The sequence below is a fragment of the Halichoerus grypus genome, chromosome 6 (genome assembly GCF_964656455.1).
Source record: "Halichoerus grypus chromosome 6, mHalGry1.hap1.1, whole genome shotgun sequence".
Classification (NCBI taxonomy): Eukaryota; Metazoa; Chordata; class Mammalia; order Carnivora; family Phocidae; genus Halichoerus; species Halichoerus grypus.
In genome coordinates this window covers 1,975,671-2,003,545 of record NC_135717.1, presented here as the reverse complement: position 1 = coordinate 2,003,545, position 27,875 = coordinate 1,975,671, and the positions used below count along the sequence as shown (strand labels likewise).

Here is a 27,875-nt window from a genome sequence, read left to right as displayed (position 1 = left end):
CTGAGATCTGTAGGCACAAGAGGGATAGACACCGAGACCGTTTGTGGTGTGAAGATAACGACCGGCAGACTGTGTGCGGTAGGATGCTGCTTCTGCAAACACAGCAGAACGACCGATTGCCGATGGGTACACACCCCTGTAATGGGGTCTAGAGAATTCAGGTTCAGTTGGGAACAATATTTAGTGGAGGGAATAAGGTGAAGGAGCATAGTTCCGTCTATGATGTTCTAATTTTTTTTACAAGAAGATGTATTCATGGATTACTAATATAATTTAAAATTTGCTTAAAATCCAATTAAAAAGTTGTTTGGTTACTCAAGAAGAAAGAAAAGGATAGTCTTCCAGAAACATAAGGGTGCTATCTCCCAGAGTGATACATTAATAGAAGGAAGAAATGAGGTGGGCGAGCGGTGGGGGGTGGCTCCTCCAGACCTCTGTCTGCTCTGCTCACCCCCAAGGGAATACTGTGGATGCAGTTGCCCAGGGGAGGTCAGGATTGGGGTGATTGTATCTAGTGCTGGCGGTGCATCTCGTCGGTTCTCGAAGTGCGGAATGTGGCCGAGGGGAGGGCTCTGCACCTGCAGGCACGTCTCAGGGCCCTGCCCCCCCCCCGCCCCGCCACCATGCACTGAGCCAGTGGGACAGTTGGCCCTCGCTTTGCTGCACCTAGGGACTACCAAAGAAGCCAGCGATTAAGCGGGGGGAGGATGTCCGGGTGCTGCCCGGTCAGCTGGCAGCCTGGGGACAGGACATTCTGAGTGTCCAGAGGGAGGGGGAGGTCGAGGACACGGAAGCAGTCAAATTGATGTGCTGGTGTTCAATCGGCAGGTTGTTAACGGGCTAAAGCAGAGGATCCTCAAGCTGGAGCAGCACTGCAAGGAGAAGGACAACATGATCAAGTACGGACGCACTGGTGGGGGGTGGGGGCAGCGGGCTCTGGAGGGTCACCGAGGCCTCGCCCCACCGTCGGCGGGCTGGAGGCAGCCTGCATGCCCCTCGCCTTGCCTCGTCTCTAGTACCAGTGTTTGCTCTGTCTGCTCAGACTGCAGCTTCAGTCCCCACCCCACCACCCTCTGTCCCATGTCCCTTGTCCCAGCTTCCTCTTTGTACTAACCCTCATCCAAACGTCACCGGGAATGGTATCGTCCCTTCATCTCTTTTCCTATCCCTGGTGCATTTAAGCAATGCTTTCTCTCCTCGGTCTTCTGAGGATCGCCTGATGATGTGCGCTGGGTCTGTGGTCTTGATGCCAGCCCTCGGTGCTGGGAAGCCAGCTGCCTGCCCCGCTCCCGCGGCGTCCTGGTGCTGCTCCGGGGTGGCCGCGCACGCGTCCCCCCGGTAACGTGATGCGGAGGAGAGTCCTTCTATTGGCCCGGTCTCCCCTGTGTACAGCAGCATCCCCCTGCTGTGTTTCTTGCTGAAATTGTCAACTGTGACCATTTTGATTATTTGCTGATTTCTCCTGTTTCAGAATCCTGAGCTCTGTAACTGTACTTTCGTTTGTCTGCTAGAGCTTTTTATCTGAAGTCTGTGGGATGCTGAGGGCGGGGAGAATGGTGCTGGTGCTACGGGAGGGAAGTGATGCTCCCCCGCCCACCCCCAGAGGCAGCTGTTCTCACCCGTCCTGGGTCCTTCACAGGCACTCCGCTTCTTCCCAGAAAGCCTCCTGCTTAGTAAGGAATAGCTTTAGGGCGTCTGTTACCGCACCTGGAGGTGGCTGGTCCAACACGGAGGGGGTCTTGACGGTGTGAGGATTCTCCCGTGGGTCTCGATGCGAGTCCGCGAGGCTCCCACCCAGCCCGCTTCTCTCGCGAAGCCCTTCTTGGCTGATGTTCCGGGAAGCGCTCTTGCCCTTGGTCTGCCCTGGGGGTGCCGGCACTGCCGTGTTAACTCTGAACTTGGGTTTCCAGCAAACTGCAGACTGATATGAAGACCACTAATTTGGAAGAGATGAGGATTGCCATGGAGACTTACTACGAGGAGGTGCGTGGCCTTCTCCGGCGGGGGGGTGAGGGCAGGCTTCCCGCTGCACCCTGGGGACCCTTAGCTTGCACGGGAATCCCAGCAACTCAGTGTTACTTGCAGCCGTTAGGCAGAAATCAGGAATCTGATTACAGCTTTTTTTCAGGGGATGTCTTCATGCTCATTTTTATTGTAACGTACTTTAATTTGGTATTTACAGATTCACCGTCTCCAGACTCTCTTGGCAAGCTCTGAAACTGCAGGAAAGAAGTACGATCATGTCGTCGGGAGCCACGTTTTGTGTTTGGTCCTAAGAGCAGCGCAGGCGTTATGTGGGAGGGGCGCGCACTACCCTTCTCTTCGGAGCCGGCACCTGGGTAGCGTGTAGCGGCTCGAGTGCGCGTGTTTCCGTCTGGGACAGTTACACACGTGCCCTCCAGTGGCCACGTGCTGCTACTAACAGCATGTTCAACTCTCCGCGCATCAAGTCCTTAGCTCCCATTACGGAACAGCTTCCACATACAGTTAGCGCTATTGTTGAAAGTAGGCCTTCCTTTTCAAGAAGACCTTTAATACCAAGTACAAAGAATACAGGTTCATTTCCCCAAAGGAGTTTCTTAGGAAGACATCAGGGTTTCCTTATCTCGGAGATTCCCTTATCACAGATTTGGCCATGTCGCTGGCCTCAGCCCTGAGCTGCGAACGTGTATCAGGCGTTCCCCTGTGCCAGGCACAGCCTTCCCTTTTCCCCTTTGGGGTTGGCAAGCTTTTTCTGTAAAGGACAGTTGATCCTTGCTGTTCCCAGCAGGTATGTTCTGTGAAGTGTCCCCCAACACAGACCTGCTTGAACACTGAGCCATCACCCCTGGGGGACATGCAGAGTAGGTTCCTGCGAGCCTCAGCTCACAACATCGTCACCTACCCTGTTTCTGTGTGTGTTTCTGGTTTAAAGACGGCTTACTTAGTAGGTACTGCTGATGCCCCGAGCGGCGTCGCGCACACATGCTTTCTCGCGATTAGGAACGCGGGGCAGCCCCTGCGCATTGTGCTGAAGGGGGCGGTTTTAAACCGTGAGATCACCGATGAAAGCGCCAATGTGGGGAAATAGCACTCACTAGATGGTGGAGGTGCCGCTTGGGGGCACGTGGGGACTGCGGGGAAGGCAGAGCCCACCCCCATCCGCACCCCTATACCCCGCCAGGAACTCGCCTCGCAGGCTTTCCGCCCCCTACCCGTGTCCCTGGGCGACCGTGAAGGCACCCCAAGTATCGATTCAGGGGTTACAAATAAATTTTAGCAAGTAGGCAAATCTGCAAATACAGAAATTGGACAGTGAGGACTGGCTGTATGTTAGACTTTGTGGGATAAGGAGCGAAATCGTTCTACCGGTATTTATGTAACGACAGAAAGCGAGTTCTCACACACTTCCTAGTGATGCAGTTTAAAATATACCACTAGTGTCAAATACAGTATTTTGTTCCACAGGCTTACAAATGAGGATGGAATCCAGTTTGGGGGATAGCAGTTTGCTTCCTGGGGGCTCAAAGTCTGTGTTCCCTATGCGATGCAAAAACCTACAGAAACCACTCTGAGCCAGGGACAGGCTGCCGTGGGCACACCCCTCTTTTAAGGCATTTATGAAGCCAGTTTAGGAACTCAGACCTAGCCCTTGGCTTTGTACTCCCAGGACTCCAGGGGAGAAGAAAATGGGCCTCAAAAGGCAGAAAAAAGTGAGCAGCGCCCTCCTGAGTTTGTCCCGGAGCGTCCAGGAGCTCACGGAAGAGAACCAGAGCCTGAAGGAAGATCTGGACCGCGTGCTGAGCAACTCCCCCACCGTCTCCACCATGAAGGGTACCGTCCCCAGAGCCACCCGAGGAGGGACGCACCAGGGGAGGCCGCGTCTCGCGTTCTCTGAGGGGACGACGCGGGCGGAGGCTGTGGGAGCGTCCTGGCCCGCCCGCCCGGCCCCCGAGGCCCTGGTTCAGCTGCCGCAAATGCAGACACAGACTGCCAGGCAACATTAGGATTTATTCCAAAATCTAACGAGCACTCGCTGTGTGCCAAGCACCCTTCCAGGGAGTGGGGCCGAGTAGGGAACAGAAGCAGACAGCCCTCGTGGGGGTGACATCGTACTGGAGGGCACGAGAAGCCAACCTGCCAGTCATGGGTCAGGTGGTAGCAAGTGCCAGGGAGCAAGATGCAGAGGGAAGACCGCCAGTGTTGGGGGCAGTGGTGTGCGCCTGTGAGCAGGGGCGTCAGGGACAGGACAGCTGACAGAGCTGGGACAGGTGAGGGACGGCCAGGCCCAGAGCCAGCGTGCCCAGCCTGCGGCGGCTGTGGGAGGGTGGTGGCGATGAGACAGAAGGCGCGGGGTTAGGCGCAGGACAGGGCTGTGAAGGCCGTGCTCAGGCCTCTGGGGTTTGGGCCGAGGGGAAAAGACCGGCTTCTGTGCTGAGTGGACTGTGGGGAGACGGGGCTTCTGCGGTGTCCTCGCAGGGGCTGCTGACGACCCAGAGCAGGGTGGCACCGCGGGGCTGAGAGGTGGCCGGGTTCCAGATACCTTTGGGAGATCAGGTGCAGCCTCTGAGGGAAGGGAGGAGACAGGCTCCAGGGCTTTTATCTGAGTGATCGAAAGGACAGGTGTTCCTTACTGAGGTGGAGGTGACAGAGAGGAGCGGGTCTGGGGGAAGGGAACGGATCCAGTCTGTGGTGTGGAATAGGGGTCCAAGTGGAGACAGGACATATCAGTGAGTTCAGGGCGGAGGCTTCGGCAGCTGGTCCCCGGCCAACAGAGGACCTGGGTGGGATTCAGAGCACCCATGAGAGTGCAGCAGAGGTGGGCCTGGGGTGCAGCCCCTGACATGACTCAGCAGTGCGCAGAGGGCAACCGGGGAGGGTGGCTGGTGAGGTGGCCGGCGGAGCTAGGAGCACCAGGGAGGGAAGTGCTGGGAGGAGGGAGGTGGGTGGAGGATGTGGCAGAGTGGACTCATGTGACCTTGAGAAGGACCATCTTGGACTGATGGGGCCAGGCCTGACAGGTAGGATCAGAACTGGATGCCCCACTAGGGACAGCGCTGTGGTGTGGGGGACAGAATCCTTCACGGGGAGGCACCCTTTGGCTTATAAGCACCTGCCAGGTGGGGGTCCCCCGGCTTTGCTGCCGGCTGTGGAAGGGGAAACTCGCAGGCCATGCTTGAGACGGGTGGTCCGGGCCGAAGGGGCCATCGGGGTGGTTGTGTGCAGTATCTCTCTTAAAAACGTTGCCTCCGTCAGGTTACGTGGAATGGAGTAAGCCCCGGCTGCTTAGACGGATCGCAGAGCTGGAAAAAGTGAGTGGTGCGCCTCTCCGCTCACCTCCTGTCCTTTCGGACCAGCCGGTGCTCGAGGAGAAGCCAGGCAGCTTGTAAAGTGGGGACACAGACAAGTCCTTTGCTCACAGGACACTCAGAGTGAAAGTGTGAATGACTAGTGGCCGTCTACCAGATGGCGCCTAGTGCAGACTTCTTGCGGGTCTGGACGAGACCCACAGGCTGTGCCGTTCCTGTCCCCGGTGTCAAAGGGGGCAAAGCCACAGTCCCGTGGCACGTGGTTTTGGAATCCCGTGTGTGACCGGGGGTGGATGCAGTGATCCTAGAGCCTTTCAGAAACCCAGCCTGATGAGTGCGTGTGGGTTTCTGCTGCCGGTCACTCATCAGCCTGTGTGTCTGAGTCCTCAGAAACTCTGTCCATCCACCAGGAGACTGGGGAGATTTGAATTTGCAAATTTGATCTCACTCCTCTGGTCAGTGACCAGTTGGACTCTATTGGAGTTGGTCAGAAGTGTCAACATCTTCTGAGTCGCCTGGCAAAATCGTGAGAGCTGCCCCCTTGTTTGGCTGAGCAGAGTAAGCCTAGAGGGGAGCATTAAACAAAATAATTTTACATATTTACACAGCATTAAAAACCTAAGAAATTTTTATGTAGTGTGGGTATTTTGAAAATAAAGCTCGTTAGGAAGAGAGTCAGCCGGGGTTGGCTCAGAAGTCCCGCGGGACGGTGCTTTCTTGGCTGGGACAGACCGGCATCAGGCAAGCTGCAGGTGCTCCATGGCTCTTAGCCAGCACAACCGGGTTATCACCTAGGGTTAAAAGCACAGAGATCGAAAATTCCAGAAATCCTAAGGAAATACTAGGGTAAATGAGCACAAAGAAAAGAAGCTTATGAATTTGCCTCCCATGGGCCCTGTGTTCTGTTTTATGAATGGCACCTTGCCCCCCGCCTGCCCCAGGCTGGGCTCTGCTGGCGGGGTGCTCTTCACTTCCCCAAAAGGCTCCCCTCCCGACGGGCTCCGGTGAGGTGGAGCAGTCCCAGGGTTGTGAGGTCACACACGGTCCCATACCTGTGCTTGGGACAAGTTTCCCTTGGTCACTGTCTCTTCCTTGGGTTTCATAACCATAAAGTAAAATGAGAAAGAACGTCTAAAAAATGCCTGTGTTGCCTCTAGAAAATAAGTTCGATGGAAAGCCCCAAATCGCACGCTTCAGAAGTGGTCAAGTCAAACGCTGTGGTGCGCTCTTCGTCCAGCTCCACTGTGCCCAGGCAGCCGGAGGGCGACCGGGAGGACGACAGCGAGCGTCTCCGGGGGGCCGTGCGGAGCCTGAAGGGCGAGCGGAACGCCCTGCAGATGCAGCTGCAGGAGAAAGAGTAGGTTGCGGGGCACAGCCGACGCCTCATGCCCTGGGAGGGGGTTGTGGCTAGAGTCCAGCTCTTCTGGTGAGCTCGGGGAAACGCTCAGCTCCTCATAGTGATTGCTGCTGTAGTTTTATATGATTCAGAAACTTTCTATATCTTGTTTGTGAAGTAGAAGTCACTTTAGTGGTAAAAAGAAGACGTTAATTGACCATATTACATCACTGAAAGAAGGGGAGGTATCATTTAAATCTGTTCACACTGAATTCCAGAGTGATTTCCAAATTATTTTTTAGAGAAGAATTTGCTTTCATTGATTTGTGTAAAGTAGGTAGGCCATCAGTTAGATCTTAGGCAGAGTGGTTTAGAGAGTCAGTAATATGTTTATGACTTCCAGTCTAAATGCCAAGTAAGACATAAATGCTGTCAAGTGTTCAGTGTGACCCTGAGAGTTTGAAAGGCAAAGTCTCCAGATTTTGCTTATTCACTGTTTGTTCTCTAGTGTCTTGATCTGTAGCCTGTCTCCTCCACTGTTTACTTGTGGCTTCTCTAGTTGCAGTTCTGTCATGAATAAGCCAAACCCATGTGTCTTCTGAGATGGGGTTTATCTCTCAGAGTATGGTCTGGGAAGCCAGTAGCCTCAGCATCACCTGGCAGCTGATTAGAGATGCAGAATCTAGGCCCCGCCCACCTGGGAGCTGGTTAGAGATGTGGAATCTAGGCCCCGCCCACCTGGAAGCTGGTGAGAGATGTAGAATCTAGGCCCCGCCCACCTGGGAGCTGGTGAGAGATGTAGAATCTAGGCCCCGCCCACATGGGAGCTGGGGAGAGATGTAGAATCTAGGCCCCGCCCACATGGGAGCTGGGGAGAGATGTAGAATCTAGGCCCCGCCCACATGGGAGCTGGTGAGAGATGTAGAATCTAGGCCCCGCCCACCTGGGAGCTGGTGAGAGATGTAGAATCTAGGCCCCGCCCACATGGGAGCTGGTGAGAGATGTAGAATCTAGGCCCCGCCCACATGGGAGCTGGTGAGAGATGTAGAATCTAGGCCCCGCCCACATGGGAGCTGGTTAGAGATGTAGAATCTAGGCCCCGCCCACCTGGGAGCTGGTTAGAGATGTAGAATCTAGGCCCCGCCCACCTGGAAGCTGGTGAGAGATGCAGAATCTAGGCCCACCTGGGTGCTGGTTAGAGATGCAGAATCTAGGCCTTGCCCACCAGGGAGCTGATTAGAGATGCAGAATCTAGGCTCTGTTTACCTTGGAGCTGGTGAGAGATGCAGAATCTAGGCCCCGCCCACTGGGGGAGCTGGTGAGAGAGATGCAGAACCTTGTCAGACCCAGATCTCCTGAATCTGACTCTGTGTCTAATGAGGCCCCCTGGTGATTCATGTGCACATGCAGGTCTGAGAAGGACTCCCTAGCGGACTCCTCGCCTACTAAGTTCTCTGCTGCCTTCTGTTTACAGCAGAGGAAAATCCTTTCACATTCCACCTGTTCTTACTCCTCCAATCCAAGGGCATCTATGTGAATTGGTAGGTTCTTTGTAAGAATTAGTGTTTCATGAAAGGTTTTCAAAATTGGACTAGTCATTTTGATCATCTCTTCAGCTGTCACCTGGCATGATAAGAGCTTCCACTTATTGAGCCCTTGCTCAGTGACAGACACTCTGTGGAACACTCAAGGTGTTTCCTCTGATTCATGAGATTAAGGAACCTTGAAAAGTGAGGTCACACGAGAGTGAGCAGTGGAGCTGAGCTCAGACTGAGGTCTCCTCTTGGAGCGGTGTTCTTAGCCACGTGCCACCTGTGGGACCCAGGAAAGCCCTGTGGGAAGCAGTTTAGTTGGAGGTCCTGGGTCACCCCTCCATCCTCGATGGCTCGGCTCAGGCAGCAGCCCCATGCGGTGTGGACAGGACCCTCCAAGCACTCATCTCAGGGGTTATGTACCAATTGTGTGACTATTGGGATAATGAAATATTCCAGCTCGTCTGGGGTTGCAGCTCGTCTGCGTCTCCTCACCCCGTATCCTGGGCACCTAACAGTCACGGACACGAATATCTGGAGGAACCACGGCCGGAGTGGCAGGCCTGTCGGGTCTGTTCCTGGCTCTGCGTGGTGGTAAACGAGCACCTCTGCCCATCTGCCCCCGTGTCCATCCACTGTCATAAGAAAGGAAGGGGGGGGGGGGCTCCTGGGTGGCTCAGTTGGTTAAGTGGCTGCCTTCGGCTCAGGTCATGATGCTGGAGTCCCAGGATCGAGTCCCGCATCAGGCTCGCTGCTCGACAGGGAGTCTGCTTCTCCCTCTGACCCTCCTCCCTCTCATGCTCTCTGTCTCTCATTCTCTCTCTCTCAAATAAATAAATAAAATCTTTAAAAAAAAAAAAAAGAAAGAAAGAAAGGAAGAGGGGCGTGTGATGTTTTCGGAAAGCTCTTCCTGCTCTGTGATCACGGGCGTAACTTTGTTTTCACGAACGCTGAAATGTCTCTGGTTCTGTGCGCTCAGGCTGGAGGTCAGGCAGCTGCTACGGACCAACACTGACCTGCAGAAGGAGCTGGAGCACGTGAAGGGAGGCGAGGAGGAGAGAAGAGGGAGAGAGGAGGCTCTGAGGTGAGTGCTCCCAGAGTCACAGGCGGTGAGATCGCTGGATTCCAGGCGCTTCTCGTCTTCCCTCCGAGCGGCTCCGCAGCGGTTTTCACACGGCTGCCCCAGCCGGAGTCCGCCACTCCAAGTCCTGACATCCTGTGGCAGCTCTTCGTGTCCTTCGGAGGAAAAGTCCCAATTCTGGGAAAGGGCTCTTCCCACCAGGCTGGGGTTTGCCTCTGCACGCACCCTTCGCTGCCGCCTCCCTGGTCAGGACTCCCGGGACGGTGCCTCCCGCACCGTCAGTGTGTCGTTGCTCACGCCGCACAAAGGGGAAAGAGCCCCCAGCCCATCAGCTGAGGCAAGATAAGAAACGGAAGTATAGGGCGCCTGGGTGGCTCAGTTGGTTAAGCGACTGCCTTCGGCTCAGGTCATGATCCTGGAGTCCCGGGATCGAGTCCCGCATCGGGCTCCCTGCTCAGCGGGGAGTCTGCTTCTCCCTCTGACCCTCCCCCCTCTCATGTGCTCTCTCTCTCTCTCAAATAAATAAATAAAATCTTTAAAAAAAAAAAAAAAGAAACGGAAGTACATCCACGTGAAGGGACAGAAAGGACTGGGTTCTGACACATGTGACCGCGTGGGCGGGCCTCCCACACATCACGCCACTGAAGGACACAGACAGGAAGGGCCACGCACTGAGCAATCCCACCACGTCAGCAAAGTCACAGAGACGGTGCGGGGCGGGGAAGCAGGAAGGGACGGCTGAGGGCAGAGTTCTGGAGTTGGTGATGGTGGCACAACGCCGTGAGTTCGTGGAAACCTGTACTTTCATCCTGTACTTTACTCTAGTGGATTTTACGTTCTACAAACTTCACCTCAGTGAGAAATGCCCCCAAAAGTAAGTTAGAACACTGAGTGGAAATATTCAGCTCTCAGAATAATGAGGAAGACACAGATTGCTGGAACGAATAAGAATATTTATTTTCTGGAGAACCATGACTAGGTTTTGTCGGAAGGCAGGACTGAAGGAGACAGAAAGGGCAGGTGTGCAGGGAAGAGCTGTTTTCCTGTTGCCTTTGAAACCCGCAGCGAGGACACGAGTTGTATTTGCTTCCATTCACACCGTGCGCTGAGAAGCCCAAGTGGCGCTGCCCGTGTGTCACTCCTGCCGTCAGGATCTGCCTGCTTCTTCCCACGTGCCAGAGGCAGTGGCGGCCCAGGGGTCCTCCGGCCCTGCCCCTCCGCGGCTGCCAGCCTGGCCACTGACACAGGCCACAGAGCGCGGTCCCGCAGTGGGGACCCCGTGCCGGCCAAGGTGCAGGGGGCTGGTAGCGGGGGCCCCACGTCACCGCGGGAGAGGTGGCCTTGGCAGCCCCGCGGTTGGCCCTCCCTGCCATCACATACAGATGTGGGCCACTGCGTGATGACGAGTAAGACGTCATCTTTTCCCTCCCACTTTAGAGAGGAAATTCAGACCCTTACGAAGAAGTGTCAAGAACTGGAGGAAATCAGGAGGGAAGAGAGAGACGACCCTGTGGAGAAGAGTCTTGAGGTATGGCTCAGCCGGGTTTCGGATTTCCTGCGTGGGCGCCACGGGGCTCTCGGCCGGGGCGGGATGGTTCTGCGGGGTCTGTCCCCCGGCTCTCCTGACTCCGACGGTGACAGTCCAGTTCCCCTTTATCTTCCCCTCGATGTCCACAAATGGCGGTTCTGAACTGATCGATTGTCAGTTAAGTGACTTTTTTGAACGAGCGTTGGAGTCTTAGTGAAGCTGAGTGAAGATCTTCCCCAAACTTCACATATGCAGAAAGTCTTAATTGTCCAACAAGGGGGTGTCCGTTCGTGGGTGAGAAGGAGTGACGCTGCGTGAGGACCTCCTGCCCCCTGCCCTGTGTGTTTAATGGAAGCTTCGGACTGTGACGCCGACACGGCCTGGCGGGCAGAGCGCTCGCTCCAGCCGGGCATCTTCTCAGGGCCCCCATGCCTGCCACTGAGCTGTGCACTCGCCCAGGTGTTATTGAATGAGTGTGTGGCGAATGGCGGGTTCGAGGCAAGAGGTCAGTGCGGGCGCCCGCCTTCCTGTCCCCGTCCCCTCATGGAGGCAGCTGTGGCCGAGGTGGCCTGGTGGCCGTGAGGGCCTCCCGTGGCACCACCTTCAAGCCCTCTGGTGCCCGCAGGCCCGGTGCCACCTGCACTTGGACGGCTGGTGGCTCCTTGCTAATCCTTTTTCCCAGTTGATGGGGTCTCTCAGATGGTAGGTGCGATCTATTAACACAAATAGCAGAGGTATTACAATCCTGTGGCTGCCGTGTGCCCCCACAGGATGCCACCACGCAAACGTGTGGCGGACAGCGCCGAGCTGGTGGAGGACACACGGTGGCCTCTCCACAATCCCCTCCCACGAGCCTCTGTCTGTCTGCGACAGATGTGGTAATACCTGGGGGACCACCAGGATGGCGGGGCTTTGCCTGGCGCACGCTTTAGCCAAGAAGTTCTGTTGCTTCAGAAGGTGACTTACTGTTTTATAACAAGTGACCTGACAGACGGTCAGCGGGGCTGAGTTTCTGCTGAGGGCAGTGCTGGAGTCGGGGCCGGCTTCTGGCTTCGGAGGCTTACTTGCTAGAGTCTCCACTGGGGGGCTCTTTGCAGGACTCTGTGTGTACCTGGAAACCAGGAAAGAGCTGAAAGTCGGGAATCTGGAGAAGCCGATGGGCGCAGCTTACCTGGCAGGCAGGGGAAGGCAGGGTCGTGGCGCGCGCTCGCGGGAGTGTGAGGGTCGACAGCGTGACACCCGCTGGCCACGCGTGAGGGTCGACAGTGTGAGTCCTTCCCGATCCCGCTGGAAACTATTTCTGTTGTTCAGTAAAGCATACTGTCGTGTTCTCTGTGGGATGCTTTTCTGTGGCCGCTTTCCTGCATCCTGGAGCGAGTCGCTCTGCACAACCGTCCGTCCCCAGGGCCCCCTGCTCCCCCCCAAGCCCACGCCCACTGTCTGCCCCGGGCGGACGGGAGCCCAGGGCTGCCACGTGTGCGGCAGAGCCGAGTTTACGTGTCTCCAGGGGCCGCATCGCCGGCAGGGTCCCCCTTTCTTCCCACGCGGGTGCTCCCCGGGCTCTGAGACGGCAGGGCTCACCCACCTGTGACTTGTCCGTGATCCTGACCCCTGGGAGGCACCCGACAGAAGCCAACGTACATTCTTCTGCTTATCTTAATTTCTCTGTTAATTAAGATTAACAGAGAGGCCCGCTTGGGGTTCCCATAGACGCTCCCGTGGGAAGGAAAGCAGGTTTCCCCTATCGTCTCTTCGGTGTCCTCCGGAGCTGGAGTCACTGTAGCCCGGTCTCCGCCCCGGGCACTGACAGGCACCCGCCATCAGGAAGGTGGCCCTGGCTGGCGGGCTCCTCGCACACCAGGCCTCACACTGACATCTGGGAGGATCTGGCACCGAGGCTCAGGCCCGCTTCTCCAAGCACCTTACCGCAAGCGTGCCGCTTTCCGTTAATCCCAGCGATTCGGGATCCGGATCCTCCCCTAACTCAGTGCAAGGCACAGCGGCCGTGTCGGTACGGGGCCCTGATGAACATTCTTTTCCTCAAGGGAGGACATCCTTAATCACTGTCTCCGCGTCCCCAGACGAGTCCCCAGTCCAGTGTGTTGATTTTTATTGAGACATGTCATTGCAGATAATAAATTTGGACCCTCAAGTGTGGTAGAAATCAGGGTTATTTCAATGGTCACATAGCAGTTCTTGCTTCTTTTCACTGTGAAAACTGAGCTAGAAATCTATTGCCTTTAATCACAGAGGTCCTGTTTCTATCAGAGTCTTAGACTAAAAGAAAGACCAAACACAGGACCCCCAAAAAGCAGGTAGACCTTGCAATAACACACACGTGTCACTGAGCTCGGGAAGGACATTGTAGCATGGGAGGGGCTGCCCATCGGACCCACAGGTGGTGTCACCCCACCGTCCTCCCAGGGGAGCGCCGCCACACCGGGTCTGGGGAGGGGGATGAAAACCGACCTTCAATCCATTTATTAGCTGCACATTGTTTCTGCAGAGATCTTGTTTGTCGAATAGCATGCTGAACAAACAGATTGTCCTCCACATTAAAAAGTCTGGTCTGACGGGCTCCCTGTGTATCATGCCGATATTCTGCCGTCTGACCCGATCCCCATCTTCCCTGCCCAGCTTAACCATCCTTTACACCTTGAATTTCTGCAGACCCCAGAAGAACCCCGACCTTCCCTTCCCACCAGCAGGCCCTCTCAGCAGGACTATGAGCCAGATACAAGCAAGGAGGGCTCCCGGCCCCCCTCTACCTGCTCCGAGGGGCGAAGAGACACGGCGGCCAGGATCCTGCAGACCCAGTGGAAGGTGTACCGACGCCAGGTGAGAGCCCGTGGAGGCCATCCCTGTGCCGTGCGGGCTGTGGGCTAGGTGCCACGGGCGTGGGTGGAAACGCGGGACAGACTCGACGCACCTGAACAGACATCGTGGGGGGTGAGGGACAGACGAGCACCTGGACCTGCAGTGGAAGGACTCGGTCCTGTGGGGAAGGAAGGGGAGGTTTCCCTTTCAGCTCATCCTCGGAAGAGGGGGAGGGTCGTTTTCCAGGTGGCAAACGACAGTGACTTGTCCAGAAGCCTCTGTTAGCTCACGGACCGGGTACGTGCAGCGGCAGGGTGGCGGGCTCCCAGGAAGACCCACTCTGGGTGTAGCCCCTGATCACACTCTGGAATCACTGCCCTGTCCCCCCGAGCACAGCCCGAGCATGGGATCCACAGTCAGGTGCATCCATTGCAGAAACAACTGGAAATTCAAACCCCCAGAGTAGCCCTCTTCTGGGGCTGTCTGGGGGGCAGCAGCTCGGGCTGTGGTCCATTTTACTGGGACTGTGAAAAACCTGCCTTGAGTGGCTGCTCCTCAGAGGACAACACCTGTAGGTTAGGGGACAGGAAGACCACCCACCAAAGCTGAGCATGTGCATCTCAGACCCCAGGAGACAAGGAGCTGTGAATCTGTAATGAGTGCCTTTGTGCTCGGGGGGAAGTGGGGCCAGGAGCCTGGGGCAAGGGAAGTGGGGTGATGAGGGGTGGGGGGATGAGAGGTGGGGGGATGGGGAAGTGGGGAGATGAGGGGTGGGGGATGGGGAAGTGGGGTGATGAGAGAGGAGCCTGGCGGACCCCCATGCTATCTCATGGAGGAGGAATGGGGCTCCTCCCCTGAGCTCCCAGGGTAAGGGTGGCAGTCTCCTTGGACAAGCTATGTGCTCAGAAAGAGCTCCCGGTTCTGCAGAACACAACAGCGCCCTTTCTCCCCCGCTGAACCAACAAAAACTCTGGAGTTCTCTACCCGCCTGAGTATCATAAGATCTTAGTTCCAGAAGATTGTCTGTAGAGTTAAACTGTTTCTTCCCAACTTTTTTTATGAGAATGTACAGAATGTTTAGAATAGTTGAAAGAACCCCGCATATTCACGAAGGTGCTGCACAAATTCTTGCCCCCACCTCGACTCGATAGTAGTTAACGTGCAGCCGTATTTCTTTCCTATACAGATCGTTTCTTTGCACAACCATGTGAGAGTAAGTCTTCGACGTGGATCTCTAGCATCTTGTAAGCACGAGGGCGCTCGCTGACCACAGCACGTGCCGTCAGACACCCCGAAACGTGGCAGAGGTTCTCTCGTGTCCTCTGGTGTCCCCTTCATAGTCATATCTCCCCCTGTGCCCCAGGATGCCACTCAACTGTCTTTTTCAACCCCAGATCCAGTCAAGGTTGGATTGTGACCCACATCCCATGAAAGCTTCCTCTTCGGTTGTCTAAACCTCCTCAGTGTGGTTTATCAGCCCTAACCTTCTTTTCTCTTTAAAGTCATGTTCTTCCTGAAGAGCACAGGCCAGTCTCCTGCAGGGCATCCCACATCCTGCATCTGTCCGATTGTGTCCTCGTGGTGGCCCTTAACTTGTTCCTCTGTCCCCTTTACTTCCTGTACATGGCAAGTCAGGTGTACAGGCTTGACTCGGGTTAGGTTAGGTATTTTTGGCAAGAGCACACTCCCACAGGTGGTGCTGGGCTCGTTGTCTCCCTTCGGGCGCAGGTGAGACGAGGTAGGTCTGTCCGTGTGTCTAACTGCAGGCACTGGGTAAAGTCGCGGCTGCCCGCTTCTGTTGTTGTAAGCAAACACCTTTCCCTTGATAGTGATCCCGTCAGTCTGTCGGGAGAGTGGCCTCTGTGAACCCCGGTCTCCACCTTTCGCCGGTGGCCCTACACCCTTCGTGCACGGCAGCTCAACCCATCTTTCACACGGCTGTGGGGTGACTTCAGGTCCTCCCGATACTTAGCGGCTGGTACTCTTCTGTGAAGCAGTTTTCCTCATCGGCTGGTCAGCGGGGCGTAGCTCCAGGGTCTTCCAAAAAGGCAGGCTAGAAGCTTCGCTGTTTTCCTTCAAGTACTAAGTAAACCCTGATTTCAGAGCAGGGGATTGGAGGCCAGCGAGTTTCTCCCCACGCTCTCTCTGAGGGGAGGGAGCATTGCTGCTTTTAAGATTAATGCGTCGTTTTTCTTTTCATGTTCAACGTGTCCCACATTTGGTCAGTGGCAGCGCTCGGGTCGGGCTCCTGTGCCTTTGATCTTGCTGGTGCAACCTCATTTTCTGCACAAGAAGGTGTCCCCAGCTCCCCGTCCTCCTCACCCCAGATCTGGGTGGAGCTCGCCATCTCTGAGCCACTTGTCTGTGCTGCTTTTCCCTTCATCTTTCACCCTTCTCCCCATCAGTCCCTTGCTTAATTAAAAAGACAAAACGCGGGGCTCCTGGGTGGCTCGGTTGGTTGAGCAGCCGACTCTTGATTTTGGCTCAGGTCATGACTCAGGGTCGTGGGATCGGGCCCCGCATTGGGCTCCCTGCTCAGAGGTGAGTCTGCTTGAGGTTCTCTCCCTCCCTCTCCCTCTGCCCTTCCCCTTGCTCTGCACTCTCTCTCTCTTAAGTAATTAAAAGAAGTCTCTCTAATTTAATTAACTAATTAATTTTAAAAAGACAAAACGTAAAGTGCTCTAAGAGCAGTGCCCTAGCTCACTGCTCCCCACCAACCGGGCAGGGCTAGTCACCCGCACTGGGTTCCACTGCTCGCCCCTCCAGGAGCTGGGCACAGCTGACTTCTTGACACATGAGCTGAGTCTTTTCTTCAGGATTCTGCATTACAAGAACTCAGAAAAATCAAATGCACATACCTACATCTGAGAATAAAGCATTTGAAAGGCCACTTAATTGGAAATCAGGGTCCTGGGACCTCAGTCCAGGGTCCTCGTGGTCTGTACATGTTGGACTCGCCTTGGGGTACAGGGGTGTCTGAGGCCGTGAGGAGGAAGGCCCTGGACCCGCCTGGAGCCCTCCCGGCTGGTGTGGTGGCACCCCACACCCAGCCACTCTTTGAGGCGAGCTGCAGGTTGCCCTCCACAGGGCCTGCAGCCGGCTGTGGTCCAGCATGCCTCCCCCACTCAGGGTCCATTTCTGCAGCAACAAACACGGTTCCGTCTTTCCCATCTGTCTCAAGTCACAGCACGTTTCCACCCCTCCACTTTTGCTCTTTCCAGGCTTACTGTTGACTTCCTCATTCTGCAGCTCACCCCACATCCTCGCCGGTACTGTCCTCATCGGCTGCTCGGCACGATCTTCAGTCTTGATTGTTATCATTATTAAATATTCGTTCATTCATTCATTCATTTTATGTCCCCCGGTCCTCGTGCTCCCTGTTTCCTTAATCTGTCACGGGACACATCCTCTTCTGCAACAGCTATGGGCCATGCACTCTGGTGAACATTGCAGAGGAGCGGGTGGGTGTGTGTTTTGCGGACTGTGGCTTGGCCCCTACGGCACGTGTGTCATCCTGGGGTTTCCACACTAGAAGGACTCGGGCTTCACTGACGTCTGTAAGGATACACATTTTGGTTCAGCCTTGGGTGTGGCTGAATCTTTTTTCCTCCGGTCCCCGGGTGCTTCTGACGATGGGTCAGATTTGGGAGCCCGTGACCCAGACCCGTGAATGGGGGTCCCCTTTGTAGCTTCTCTGGCAGGCGGGGCCCAGCTGCTGTGTGACCGTCCGGAGAGGGCAGCCGTGTCCCCAGCTCTGGCTGGGGGCGGGGCTTCCTCACCTGGGGCTGAAGTCAAGCGCACACGGTGGTGCTCGTGAGTCCGTCCCACAGAGAGCTGCCGCGGGCGGGAGCCGCAGGTGCCACTGACAGGGCTCTTCTTTAACTGTGACTCGCCCGGAGAAAGCTGGCCATCTGGTTATGGCTGCTGGGTCCCCCGGCACGGTCCTCCAGGCAGGGGAGGACAGGGACGCGTGGAGCCTCCTGGGGCTCCCGAGGAGGGGGGGCGCCCTGGTACCGCGGCTCTGCTTTCCATCCGTGGTGATGGTGGCAGGGGCAGGATCAGGACATGAACACTGTGTTGCCAAAAATTCATCCTCATGTTAATTCATAACCTGTCTCTTTATTTCAGAAAAAAAAGGCTGTTCTGACTGAGGTAAGCGAGGTTTATTTCACCTGTTTCAAATACGTATTCTTGCAGTAGAGCGAAGTCACGGTGGGATGTCTCGGGCACTTGTTTTCCTGAAATCAGACCAGACGGGGGTGACACCAGAGTGAGAAGAATATTTGGATGATTCACACGTTTAGATTCATTCAATTACACAGTCGTTTTTTCAACACAGTTTTCTCTGTCATCAGTTTGGGTCGGGTAACCCGGCGGGCCCTCGGGACTCAGAGAGGTGTTGAGACGGGTCACTGCAGGTCAGCATGGCAGGCGTGTGTTAGGGCTCTTGGGAAGGCCCGGCGCAGGGCCTGGGGAACGTGAGAGGAAGGGCTGCGGGCAGGAGACGGGCGCGCGCAGGAGCGCAGCTTACCCCGGAGGAGAGCAGGTCTGTGTGAGCCGCAGGACGCGTCGTGACAGGCGCTGGGAACCAGTGGAGCCTCCAGCCACCCCGACGGCCGTGGACGCCCGCACGGCCCTTGCCGCTGTCGCCCTCCCTCAGCCTGTTCCCCAGGCAGCCTCCAGGGCAGCATGTTTTAAATGTTAAGTAACACCCACCACTGCACGACTCACTCCCAAACTTGGAACGTGATCCAAAGCTGTTGTCTAAGGACCTTCCATGCCAAACTCCCTGGCTACCCCACCCCCCCAGCCCTGCTCATTCTCCTCTACCCAGTCTGGAGGCTTCTTGGGCACTGCTTGGAAATACCAAGCTTCCTCCTGCCACAGGGCCCTTGCACTCGCTGCTCCCTCTGCCTGGAAAGCTCTTCCTCCGGACACCTGCATGTCCTGCCCCCTTGCTTCACACAGGAAACGTTACCTCCTCAGAGACGCTCTCTCTGAATACCCCGTGCCAGCCATCACTCCAGCCCTGGGTCCTGCTTTATCTCTCTTCGTAGCTTATATCCCTACTTGACATTTTGATATTTTACTTGTTTTAAATTGCTTGTCTCCTACTGCAATTTATTTAAAGTTCCACGGAGACAGGGACCACCTCTGTTCTTACACCACTATATCCACAGTTCCTAGGATGGTGCCTGCCACGTGGTCGGCATTCAGCAAATATCTGTGGAATGAGTGGGTGAATGGGTGAATTTGGGACTCCTTGAAAGCCCGTCTAGCGTGTTTCCTAGCCGGCCAGCCGGCATGCACTGTCATGTTCTGCTGCTGGTCTCCCGGGTCCCCACCGGCCTGCGTGTCCTCACCTCCCCAGGCAAGGCGACAAGACCCCCGTGTGGGGCAGGGCTGGGCTGGGTTTCTGCCGGGCTCTGGTGGCCATGATGTCAGCAGCCGTCACCCCAGCCCATGTTGCCCGCAACGAGCCCTCACCTGGGTCGTCTGCGAGCAGCGAGCCCCCCGGGTTGGTCTACACATGCACCTGCTTGTTCGAATTTGCCTGAACGAGGGTTCTCTTGCTGCGCTTTGTTGGGCCTGTTTCTGAACCCCGAGTTCAGGACATCTCCTTCACCTTGCCCCCAGTAACAACAAAGCAGAGGTGTTTCTCTTAGTGCCCTGATTCTGGAAGCGTCTAGACCTCTGGACACATGACGTGTCAGGCCCCAGTGTGCTCATGTGGCGCTCCCTAAGATGCTCAACTAAGAGCTCCCTAAGAGCTCAACCCCTTTGTCACACCGTGATGTTTCCAGCCAGGCTGCCCCCGAAATCCAGAACACTGATCTCAGAACTTAACAAAGCATCTGTGTGTGTGAAGAAATCACTTGAAATTAAGGTCAGAGGATAGATCATTTCTTGGCGACAGTTTGAGACCATGTCTGCCCTGCTTGGTTTTGGAAGATGTGTATGGAAAGCATGAGGCATGGGATGGACTGCCCAACGTGGAAACGTAATTGCGTGTAAATTATGGACAAATACTAGCCGCTAAACGTCATAGCGTTTAACAGAGGATTCGGTTTGCCATGGGAGGGGAAGCCCGTGCCTCCGTCTGTGTGGACGATGGGCATGCCTCTTCCTGTGGGAGGCGCTGGGCGGGTGACAGAGGCCGTGGCTCTGCACGAGCAAGAGAGCTTTGCCCTCCGGAGCCCCCTCCCCTGCACCTGCCGCCTTCCAGGGGAATTCACCTCCCTTCTCTCTCCCTGTCCCTGCCAGGCGGCCACGGCACTCCAGGCAGCTTTCAGGGGACACCTAGCGCGGGTGAAGCTACTGTCAAGCCAGGCGTGTGCTTCAGAACCCCCCGGCCCGCCCGGCCAGGTAACCCTGGGGGGCCAGACGCGGCAGGGGCGCTAACCACTCTCTCTACGTGTCCCGTCTCGTGCCTCCTCGACCGGGGCAGCACAGCATCTCGGTGCCCGTGTCCCGCCTGGCACCTTGCTGTCCGTGGGGAGCCAGGCGGGGCCAGGTGGCGAGGCTGTGGTGCACACGCCAGAGGGATTGAACTTCAGGGGCCATGTTGCTTTGAGGTGCTCACGTATTAGGCAGCATGCCCGCCTCACAGTTAAGACAGAAGCTTAAAAACCCAGTAAAGATTAGTGTTTTCTATATCCATCCCTCCTCTGCGAAAATGACAAGACGTTCATTTTAAGAATCTCTAGAGTCTGAGCGTCAGGAGGCTGCTGAGCACATAGTCAGTGACCAGGTGAGCCACCCGGAATGGGGCCACGCTCACCGGGCTCTCTGGGGGCCAGGCGGGGGCCCTGCCACACCCGGGAAGTGGGCAGAGGCTCCCAAATGGCTCTCTTCCCCACTGTCGTGTCACTGCAGGACCCTCCGCCACCACGCGTCCCGAGCCCCGCCATCCAGGCTGAGGACGACCCAGGGCAGGAGGAGGCCATCACCACCGTCCAGTCTGTCCTCCGGGCGCACCTGGCATGGCTCAGGCACAGGTAAGTCCAGCTGGCAGGCTCCCCCGTTCTGTGTCGCCGGGAGACGCGGCCGGACGACAAGGCCAGCCCGCAGTGCGCAGGCGCAGGCCATGGGAGCCAGGACCTCGGCGAGTCGCCCGAGCACAAACGCCCGTGCAGAGCTCCTCCCACGTGTGCAGGTGGGGTGGCCCGCCAGTGCTGGCCCTCAGGAGGGGCCTTCCTGCCTGCAACGGCTCGCTCGTGCTGGGGGAAAACCCGCAGAAGGGCGTAGCACCGCATGGTGCTGCTCCCCACCAGTCTGTAGGCTGGCTCGCCTGTCCTAACGCATCGCCCTTTAAAAAAAATGTGATGCGACCCCAGTGTTCAGGGGGATGTGGGCGTTGTCAGGTCCTTGGCACAGCAGCTCACACTCGTTCTCACCTGCTGGGGCCGCAGAAACTCAGACTCCATCCAGGTCGACTCGGGCAGAGTGGGATCTGCAGCCTGCAGTGAGGTGAAGGGAGTGTCTGTCGAGGTGCGAGGGCAGGAGGCTCAGGCTTCCCCTCTGGTTCCCAGTCCACCCGTCACTTTTCAGTCTCTGCTCCCTCTCTGCCAGAGGAGAGCGGTGGAGCAGAATCTTCCGGTCCTGGTTCTGGACGAGCTGGGACAGCCGGGGCGCAACACAGGTCAGGGTCCTTCCCGGTGCCGCCAGCCACAGCCAGGTGGGGCCGAGCTGCATGGCCAGTGGCCATGTCCACAGGGCTGGCAGTGGGTACAAGAGACTGGGGGAGAGGGGCGCCTGGGTGGCTCAGTCGTTGGGCGTCTGCCTTCGGCTCAGGTCGTGATCCCAGGGTCCTGGGATCGAGCCCCGCATCGGGCTCCCTGCTCAGCGGGAGGCCTCCTTCTCCCTCTGCCTCTCCCCCTGCTTGTGTTCCCTCTCTCGCTCTCTCTCTCTCTGTCAAATAAATAAATAAAATCTTTAAAACAAAAGAAAACAAAAGACGGGGGGAGAGGAGGGTGTCTGAGGCCTGACCTCGGCGTGTGCCCCTTGTGTTCTGCAGCACATCCGTGAGCCCCGCCGGGGCCTCGGGCGATGGGGGCGTCCTGTAAAGTCCAAGCGGCCGGTCTCTCTCTCTTTTCCAGCGCCTCTGGTCAGAGAACGGCCACTGCAGCTTCTAGGAGGAGGAGACCCACTCTGGCCACCGCCCGCCCGTCGCCTGCTGTACCCTGCCCTGCTTCTCCTGGTACTTTCATTTCATTTTGAATTTCCATGCGAGGGGCCGCTGGGGCCCTCTGAGCCCCGAGCAAAGAGCGGCCGCTGCCCTGGAAGCTTGGGGTGTGCGGGCACGTGTGGGGGCCCGTCCCGGTGCGACGCCCCGCATGCCTCCACCGAGCCTCCCGCCTACGGCTTCGTCCCTCATCCCCGGGCCGCGGAGAAGCTCCAGTGCCAGTCACAGCGGCGTCCAGGCACCTGCAGGCCCCACGGTGGGAGCTCGTGGCTTGTGTGTCTCTGGTTTTTATTCTTGGCTCTGCTGGAGTTGCGTGGTTTCCCCGCCTTGGGCCGGTGCTTTTCCTGTTTGTTGGTTTTAAGTAAACTTTTGCTTGTATTTGCTTTTCTACCTCATCACGGTCCAAAAACAGTGCAGAGATCTCTGGGCCCGGCAGGGGCGCTGCGCCTCAGCTGCGAGGCCGGTCCCTGCTCTGCCCGCTGGCTGACGTGGGGTCCTCGCAAGCGAGGTGGAGCCCCCCGCGAGTCCGACGGCCCTCACACGGTTGGGCACCTCCCTGTGTGGGGCGCGCTCGCACTATCAGTAACCGCTGGAGAGGAGCAGGGAGGGGGTGCGGCGAGCTTTGGCGCTGCCGTCGGACCCAGAGACACGTCTTGAGGGCTCATCTGTGAGGGTGGCACGCGGTCACCACGCGGCACTCGTGGGAAGGACTTCTCCCATCCCGAGCTCTTCGCTCGCACAGATGGAGAAGGGCAGGTGCCGTGGGGAGCAGTGCCTCATTTTGGGACAAACTACAAAAGGAAGCAGTTTTCTGAGCCAGAACCCTTTGAGGTAGAGAGCCAGGTGGAGGTGACTAGCCCTGTCCCTGTCTGCTGCCGGCTCTGTGCGGGGCGGGCGCCTGGAGTGTGCGTGTTGTTTCAGGTCAGGAGGACAGCGACACGAGCAGCGGGGAGACCGTGGAGGGGCCGGTGGCCAAGGACGAGGCGCCGGGGCTGTGGGGGCCGGAGAAGCCAGCAGCCTTGCAGCCCTGCTCTGGTGAGTGGGGGGGGCCGTGGCTGGGCGCGGGGGGCCTGGCCGCCCTGTCCCTTCTGGGGCCGGGTCCTGGAGGATGTCTTGCACCAGCTGAGGGTTCGACGCCGTGTCTGACCCAGAGATCACGACTCACTTTCCAGCCTGTCGGAGCTTGCAAACTGTGAACTTTGGTATTTGCTCCATAAACTCCATGTACAAAGTTCAAGGAGCAAACATGAACAGCACAGGGGCGGGGTGGGGCGGGCAGGGAGGATGTGCAGGTGAGCAGGGAGGACACGCAGGTGTGCAGGGAGGACGTGCAGGTGAGCAGGGAAGACGTGCAGATGTGCGGGGAGGACACGCAGATGAGCAGGGAAGATGCACAGGTGGGCAGGGAAGACGTGCAGATGTGCGGGGAGGACGTGCAGATGAGCAGGGAAGACGCACAGGTGGGCAGGGAAGACGTGCAGATGTGCGGGGAGGACACACAGATGAGCAGGGAAGATGCACAGGTGGGCAGGGAAGACGTGCAGATGTGCGGGGAGGACACACAGATGAGCAGGGAAGATGCACAGGTGGGCAGGGAAGATGTGCAGATGTGCGGGGAGGACGTGCAGATGAGCAGGGAAGACGCACAGGTGGGCAGGGAAGACGTGCAGATGTGCGGGGAGGACGTGCAGATGAGCGGGGAAGACGCACAGGTGGGCAGGGAAGACGTGCAGATGTGCGGGGAGGACACACAGATGAGCGGGGAAGACGCACAGGTGGGCAGGGAAGACGTGCAGATGTGCGGGGAGGACACACAGATGAGCGGGGAAGACGCACAGGTGGGCAGGGAAGACGTGCAGATGTGCGGGGAGGACGTGCAGATGAGCGGGGAAGACGCACAGGTGGGCAGGGAAGACGTGCAGATGTGCGGGGAGGACACGCAGATGAGCGGGGAAGACGCACAGGTGGGCAGGGAAGACGTGCAGATGTGCGGGGAGGACACGCAGATGAGCGGGGAAGATGCACAGGTGGGCAGGGAAGACGTGCAGATGTGCGGGGAGGACACGCAGATGAGCGGGGAAGACGCACAGGTGGGCAGGGAAGACGTGCAGATGTGCGGGGAGGACGTGCAGGTGAGCGGGGAAGACGCACAGGTGGGCAGGGAAGACGTGCAGATGTGCGGGGAGGACGTGCAGATGAGCGGGGAAGACGCACAGGTGGGCAGGGAAGACGTGCAGATGTACGGGGAGGACGTGCAGATGAGCGGGGAAGACGCACAGGTGGGCAGGGAAGACGTGCAGATGTGCGGGGAGAACACACAGATGAGCGGGGAAGACGCACAGGTGGGCAGGGAAGACGTGCAGATGTGCGGGGAGGACGTGCAGATGAGCGGGGAAGACGCACAGGTGGGCAGGGAAGACGTGCAGATGTGCGGGGAGGACACGCAGATGAGCAGGGAAGACGCACAGGTGGGCAGGGAAGACGTGCAGATGTGCGGGGAGGACACGCAGATGAGCAGGGAAGATGCACAGGTGGGCAGGGAAGACGTGTAGATGTGTGGGGAGGACGTGCAGATGAGCAGGGAAGACGCACAGGTGGGCAGGGAAGACGTGCAGATGTGCGGGGAGGACGTGCAGGTGAGCGGGGAAGACGCACAGGTGGGCAGGGAAGACGTGCAGATGTGCGGGGAGGACGTGCAGGTGAGCGGGGAAGACGCACAGGTGGGCAGGGAAGACGTGCAGATGTGCGGGGAGGACGTGCAGGTGAGCAGAGCCCACAGAGCCTGAGGGGCTGTCATCTAGAACCTTGGGGCTCCCCAGAGCTCACATCCTCCAGAAACCAGCTTCATGCTGATTTTGCCCGACCCCGCCTTTGGTGACTGTCGTCCACGTAAGCCGCCCGCTCCTCCTGCTGAGCACGTGTCGTGTTCGAGGGGCAGCCGCGCCCCCCTGCCGAGAGGCATTGCCGGAGGGCCGCGTGCACGCACACCGCGCTCGGGTGCCCAGAGGGCAGCCTGCGGGAAAAGTGGGAGTCCAGCCCTTTTGGGGTCCGACTGTGACAGTGTTTGCAAAGAAAGAAACAAGATAAGCTTGAAAATGGGTGTTTTAGTGTCCCGAGGCTCTGCTTTAATTGTTTCCTTGGAAGTCCCAGAGGACAGCTGACCAGTCCCTGGCCTGCGGGCTGCTATACGGCTTTCCGCCTCCTTACCTCAGTGAGCGGCTGGCCGCCCTGTGACTGCCGTGTCCCCAAGTGGTCAGAGTGTGGCCCTTCCTGGGGCTAGGTGCCCCCCGCCTTCCGCCCTCGCCAAGGCGGCACTCAGGGCGCAGGCGGTCAGCAGGTGGCGCCCCGTCCGGCGTGGACTGAGGATTTGGGAAGTTGGCTGTGCGTGAAGAAAGCAGGGGAGGGTCCGTTGGAAAGCTCACAGCGCTCAGGGCACGGCCTGGTCCCCTCCCCGGGGGCCTGAGTCGCGAGGAAGGTGGCTCTTCCCCGTGCGGGCGGCCCTGAGAGAGCCGGCCTGCGCTCGAGCTTGCAGGTGTTGGCCTTTGGGAATGGCCATGCTCAGAGCTGAGCTGCGAGGCTGAGGCGCTTTGTGCCGCTGTGACAGGGATTCTGAGGGCCTGCCCCATCCTGAGCTGCCGGGGTGATGGCCCCCTCTGCCTCCTTGCAGGGCTGTGCTCTCCCTCGGGACCGCGACCTCAGCCACAGCCCACAGAGCCTCCGCCTACGGATGACGACAGCTCGGACGACTCGGATGAGATTGTCGTTGCTCCGGCACGGCCCTCGAGGAAGGCCTCGTCCCCGCCGTAGGCCCTGGGCCCTCCCGCAGTGCCGGCTTTGCTGGGGAGCTCAGGCACGCTCTGGAGGACATGGTGACCAGAATCGCAAAGTAGTTTATCTCGTTGGGAAAGAACTGCCTACTCCACAGCTCAGCGCTCTCGTCGGCTTTTCTCTTTGGTTTGGTTTTGCCGCTTGTCTGGTTGTTCGTGTAGGAATCCTGAAGCCGTTGCTTCATCTGCGCTGGTTTTCAGGGTCAGCCGGACAGACGCGTGTGCCCGGGATGGGGGCAGCCGCGAGCCCTGCAAACACATGCCCCGGGTAGTGGCTTCCTGGCCACCGTTAGCCTTGAGCCGGGAAGAGCTGCTCTGTCTGGAGCCGCCCGACAGCACCTCGTTCTCCCCACCAACATCTCCGGCACCGTATGCTCCGACCTCCACCCAGTAAGTAGGTCAAGCTGGACGCGCCGGGGCCGTGCCTTCCGGAAGAGAGGACATGACAGGCTTGTGTGGGGCAGGCTCTCCCCACCCCCATGACGGGACACGAAGATGTCAGGGCCCCAAGGTGGGCTTGGGCTCCTCGGGCTGCTCCTTCCTGCACCTCTCCACACAGACCTTCATCTGTCATCGTCCCCACCTCTCTGGGGCACTGTCCCCAAGAGCTGCCGTGCCCAGGAAGCGGTCTGATGGGATTTTGTCACTGGGCAGATCAAGCCTTAAAAAAATACCAAACTGTGATTAAGAAGCAGCATCAGGTTTGCTTTTGAGACCTGCAGGGGGGCAGGCTGTCCCCAGGCCCCGAGGAGGGGGCAGCGGGGAGCCCACAGGCCCGTGCTGCATTCACGCCCCAGCTCCGGCCCGGCCTCTGCCGCACAGAGCTCCACTCCGGAGCTGAGTCTCGCCCTTTGTTTGCGAGATTAGCCCTTGCTGATGGTAACATGGAGAGCCTCCGGCTTGGGTGGCATTTCAAGGGCCTCTAGAGCCCATGTCCCCCAGGCCGCGAGTCTGACATTAGCTCGCTCTTGCTGGGACTGAGCGTGCCCACTGGAGCCCTTCTGAGGTCGCACCTTGGGGAGCATGACATCCTCCTTGGGGAAACTCAGGCTGTCCTCTCGGTGGTCAGGAAGCTTCTGGTTCCAGCACCAGCTAGGCGTGTGGCAGGGGGCACTCTACATCGCCACTCCCCCCCCAGCCCGGGTGGGTGAGGGTCTCTGCAGCCCGGCCTGGCCCCCTGGAGTCACCGGGACCCCCCCGCAGCTAGGTTCTGTTCACACAGCGGGTCAAGAAAAACTCAGCCAGGACGCTTGCTTGTTTAGCTTTTCTTCTTCGTTTGGTCTGTGGGCTGCCCCATCAATTCTCTTTTCTTTTTCTCCCGTTGGACTGATTGGTAACTTGACTGAAATCATTGCTGGCCCTGGCTTGTGTCGTCTGTGGGGTCTGCTCCCCGGTGACCGGACCACCCTTCGCTGTGTGCCGGGCTCGGAGCTCAGGGTCTGTAGGGGCGGGCGAGCGCCAGGGGGTGATGAAGGCGGGGTCCGCAGCCTGCGTGCTCCCGGGACACATCTCCTCCTGCCCCTCATGCAAACTATGGGCATTCCTGCCCACTCTTCGCTCTGAGGAGCGGGTGGCCTCGGGGGCTCAGGTCGTAGGGACATCCCTGCCTCAGGCCTGGAGAACAAGGCCTGCTTGGGGGAAGGGCAGGGGGGGCTCCACACGGCGTCCGGGCTGGCCTGTGCGCCGTGACCAGAGCGGCCTGGCATCGGGCAGGGCTGAGAAGGCAAGGTCAGTCCGTGCACTTGGGTTTTTCCAAGGAAACGCCCCGAGAATTATAAATATCTACACTTGTCTGTGCACCTTTGGTGCAGCATTGTTGATCTATTAAAAGCAAACAGTCTCAAAGCTGCTTGGTCACCGATGCACCTCCAGGCCGTAACCCGAGCCGACGTCCATTGTGCACACCCTCTGAGGGACGGCCTGCCCTGCGGCTCTGTGACCCTGCAGTTCCCGTGGAGAACCCCGGCACCGGCATGCTGGCGGGGGCTCCACGGCGGCAGAACAGGCCAGGGCCGGAGCGGGGCCCCGAGGACCCCTGCCTGCTGTGCTGCTCACCCCGGGCCAGTCCCCGCGGAAGCCCGGGAAGACGCAGGGCAAGGGGATCCAGCAGGAAGGCACTGAGCACCCCAGAGACACAGGTCACTGCCCTTCTGGGGGGAGGTCCAGGGGCCTGCGTGGCTCACTCTGCCCGGGCTGTCACGGCACCTGCTGGGACCCATGGTGCACAACCGATTGCGGTCGGGCTGCGTAGGTAGCTGGGCTCTGAGAAGCTGCCGCCTCT

The 27,875-nt window shown here is 58.1% G+C and overlaps 1 protein-coding gene across 7 annotated transcripts in view; it reads left to right on the top strand.

Moving 5' to 3' along the window:
• The window catches only part of IQCE (IQ motif containing E), a 48,098-nt gene extending 20,659 nt beyond the window's left edge, over positions 1 to 27,439 (top strand). For all 7 annotated transcript variants that reach the window (XM_036101712.2, XM_036101708.2, XM_036101706.2 and 4 more), the window contains 15 exons: positions 829 to 899; positions 1,911 to 1,983; positions 2,183 to 2,232; positions 3,650 to 3,813; positions 5,236 to 5,291; positions 6,446 to 6,645; positions 9,136 to 9,240; positions 10,675 to 10,765; positions 13,436 to 13,603; positions 17,711 to 17,734; positions 19,847 to 19,948; positions 20,459 to 20,580; positions 21,682 to 21,782; positions 22,689 to 22,802; positions 25,435 to 27,439. In XM_036101712.2, coding sequence (XP_035957605.2) covers positions 829 to 899; positions 1,911 to 1,983; positions 2,183 to 2,232; positions 3,650 to 3,813; positions 5,236 to 5,291; positions 6,446 to 6,645; positions 9,136 to 9,240; positions 10,675 to 10,765; positions 13,436 to 13,603; positions 17,711 to 17,734; positions 19,847 to 19,948; positions 20,459 to 20,580; positions 21,682 to 21,782; positions 22,689 to 22,802; positions 25,435 to 25,574 — 1,581 coding nt within the window. In that variant the 3' untranslated portion in view covers positions 25,575 to 27,439. The remainder of the gene's footprint in view (positions 1 to 828; positions 900 to 1,910; positions 1,984 to 2,182; positions 2,233 to 3,649; positions 3,814 to 5,235; positions 5,292 to 6,445; positions 6,646 to 9,135; positions 9,241 to 10,674; positions 10,766 to 13,435; positions 13,604 to 17,710; positions 17,735 to 19,846; positions 19,949 to 20,458; positions 20,581 to 21,681; positions 21,783 to 22,688; positions 22,803 to 25,434) is intronic.
• The last annotated feature ends 436 nt before the right edge of the window (positions 27,440 to 27,875 follow it).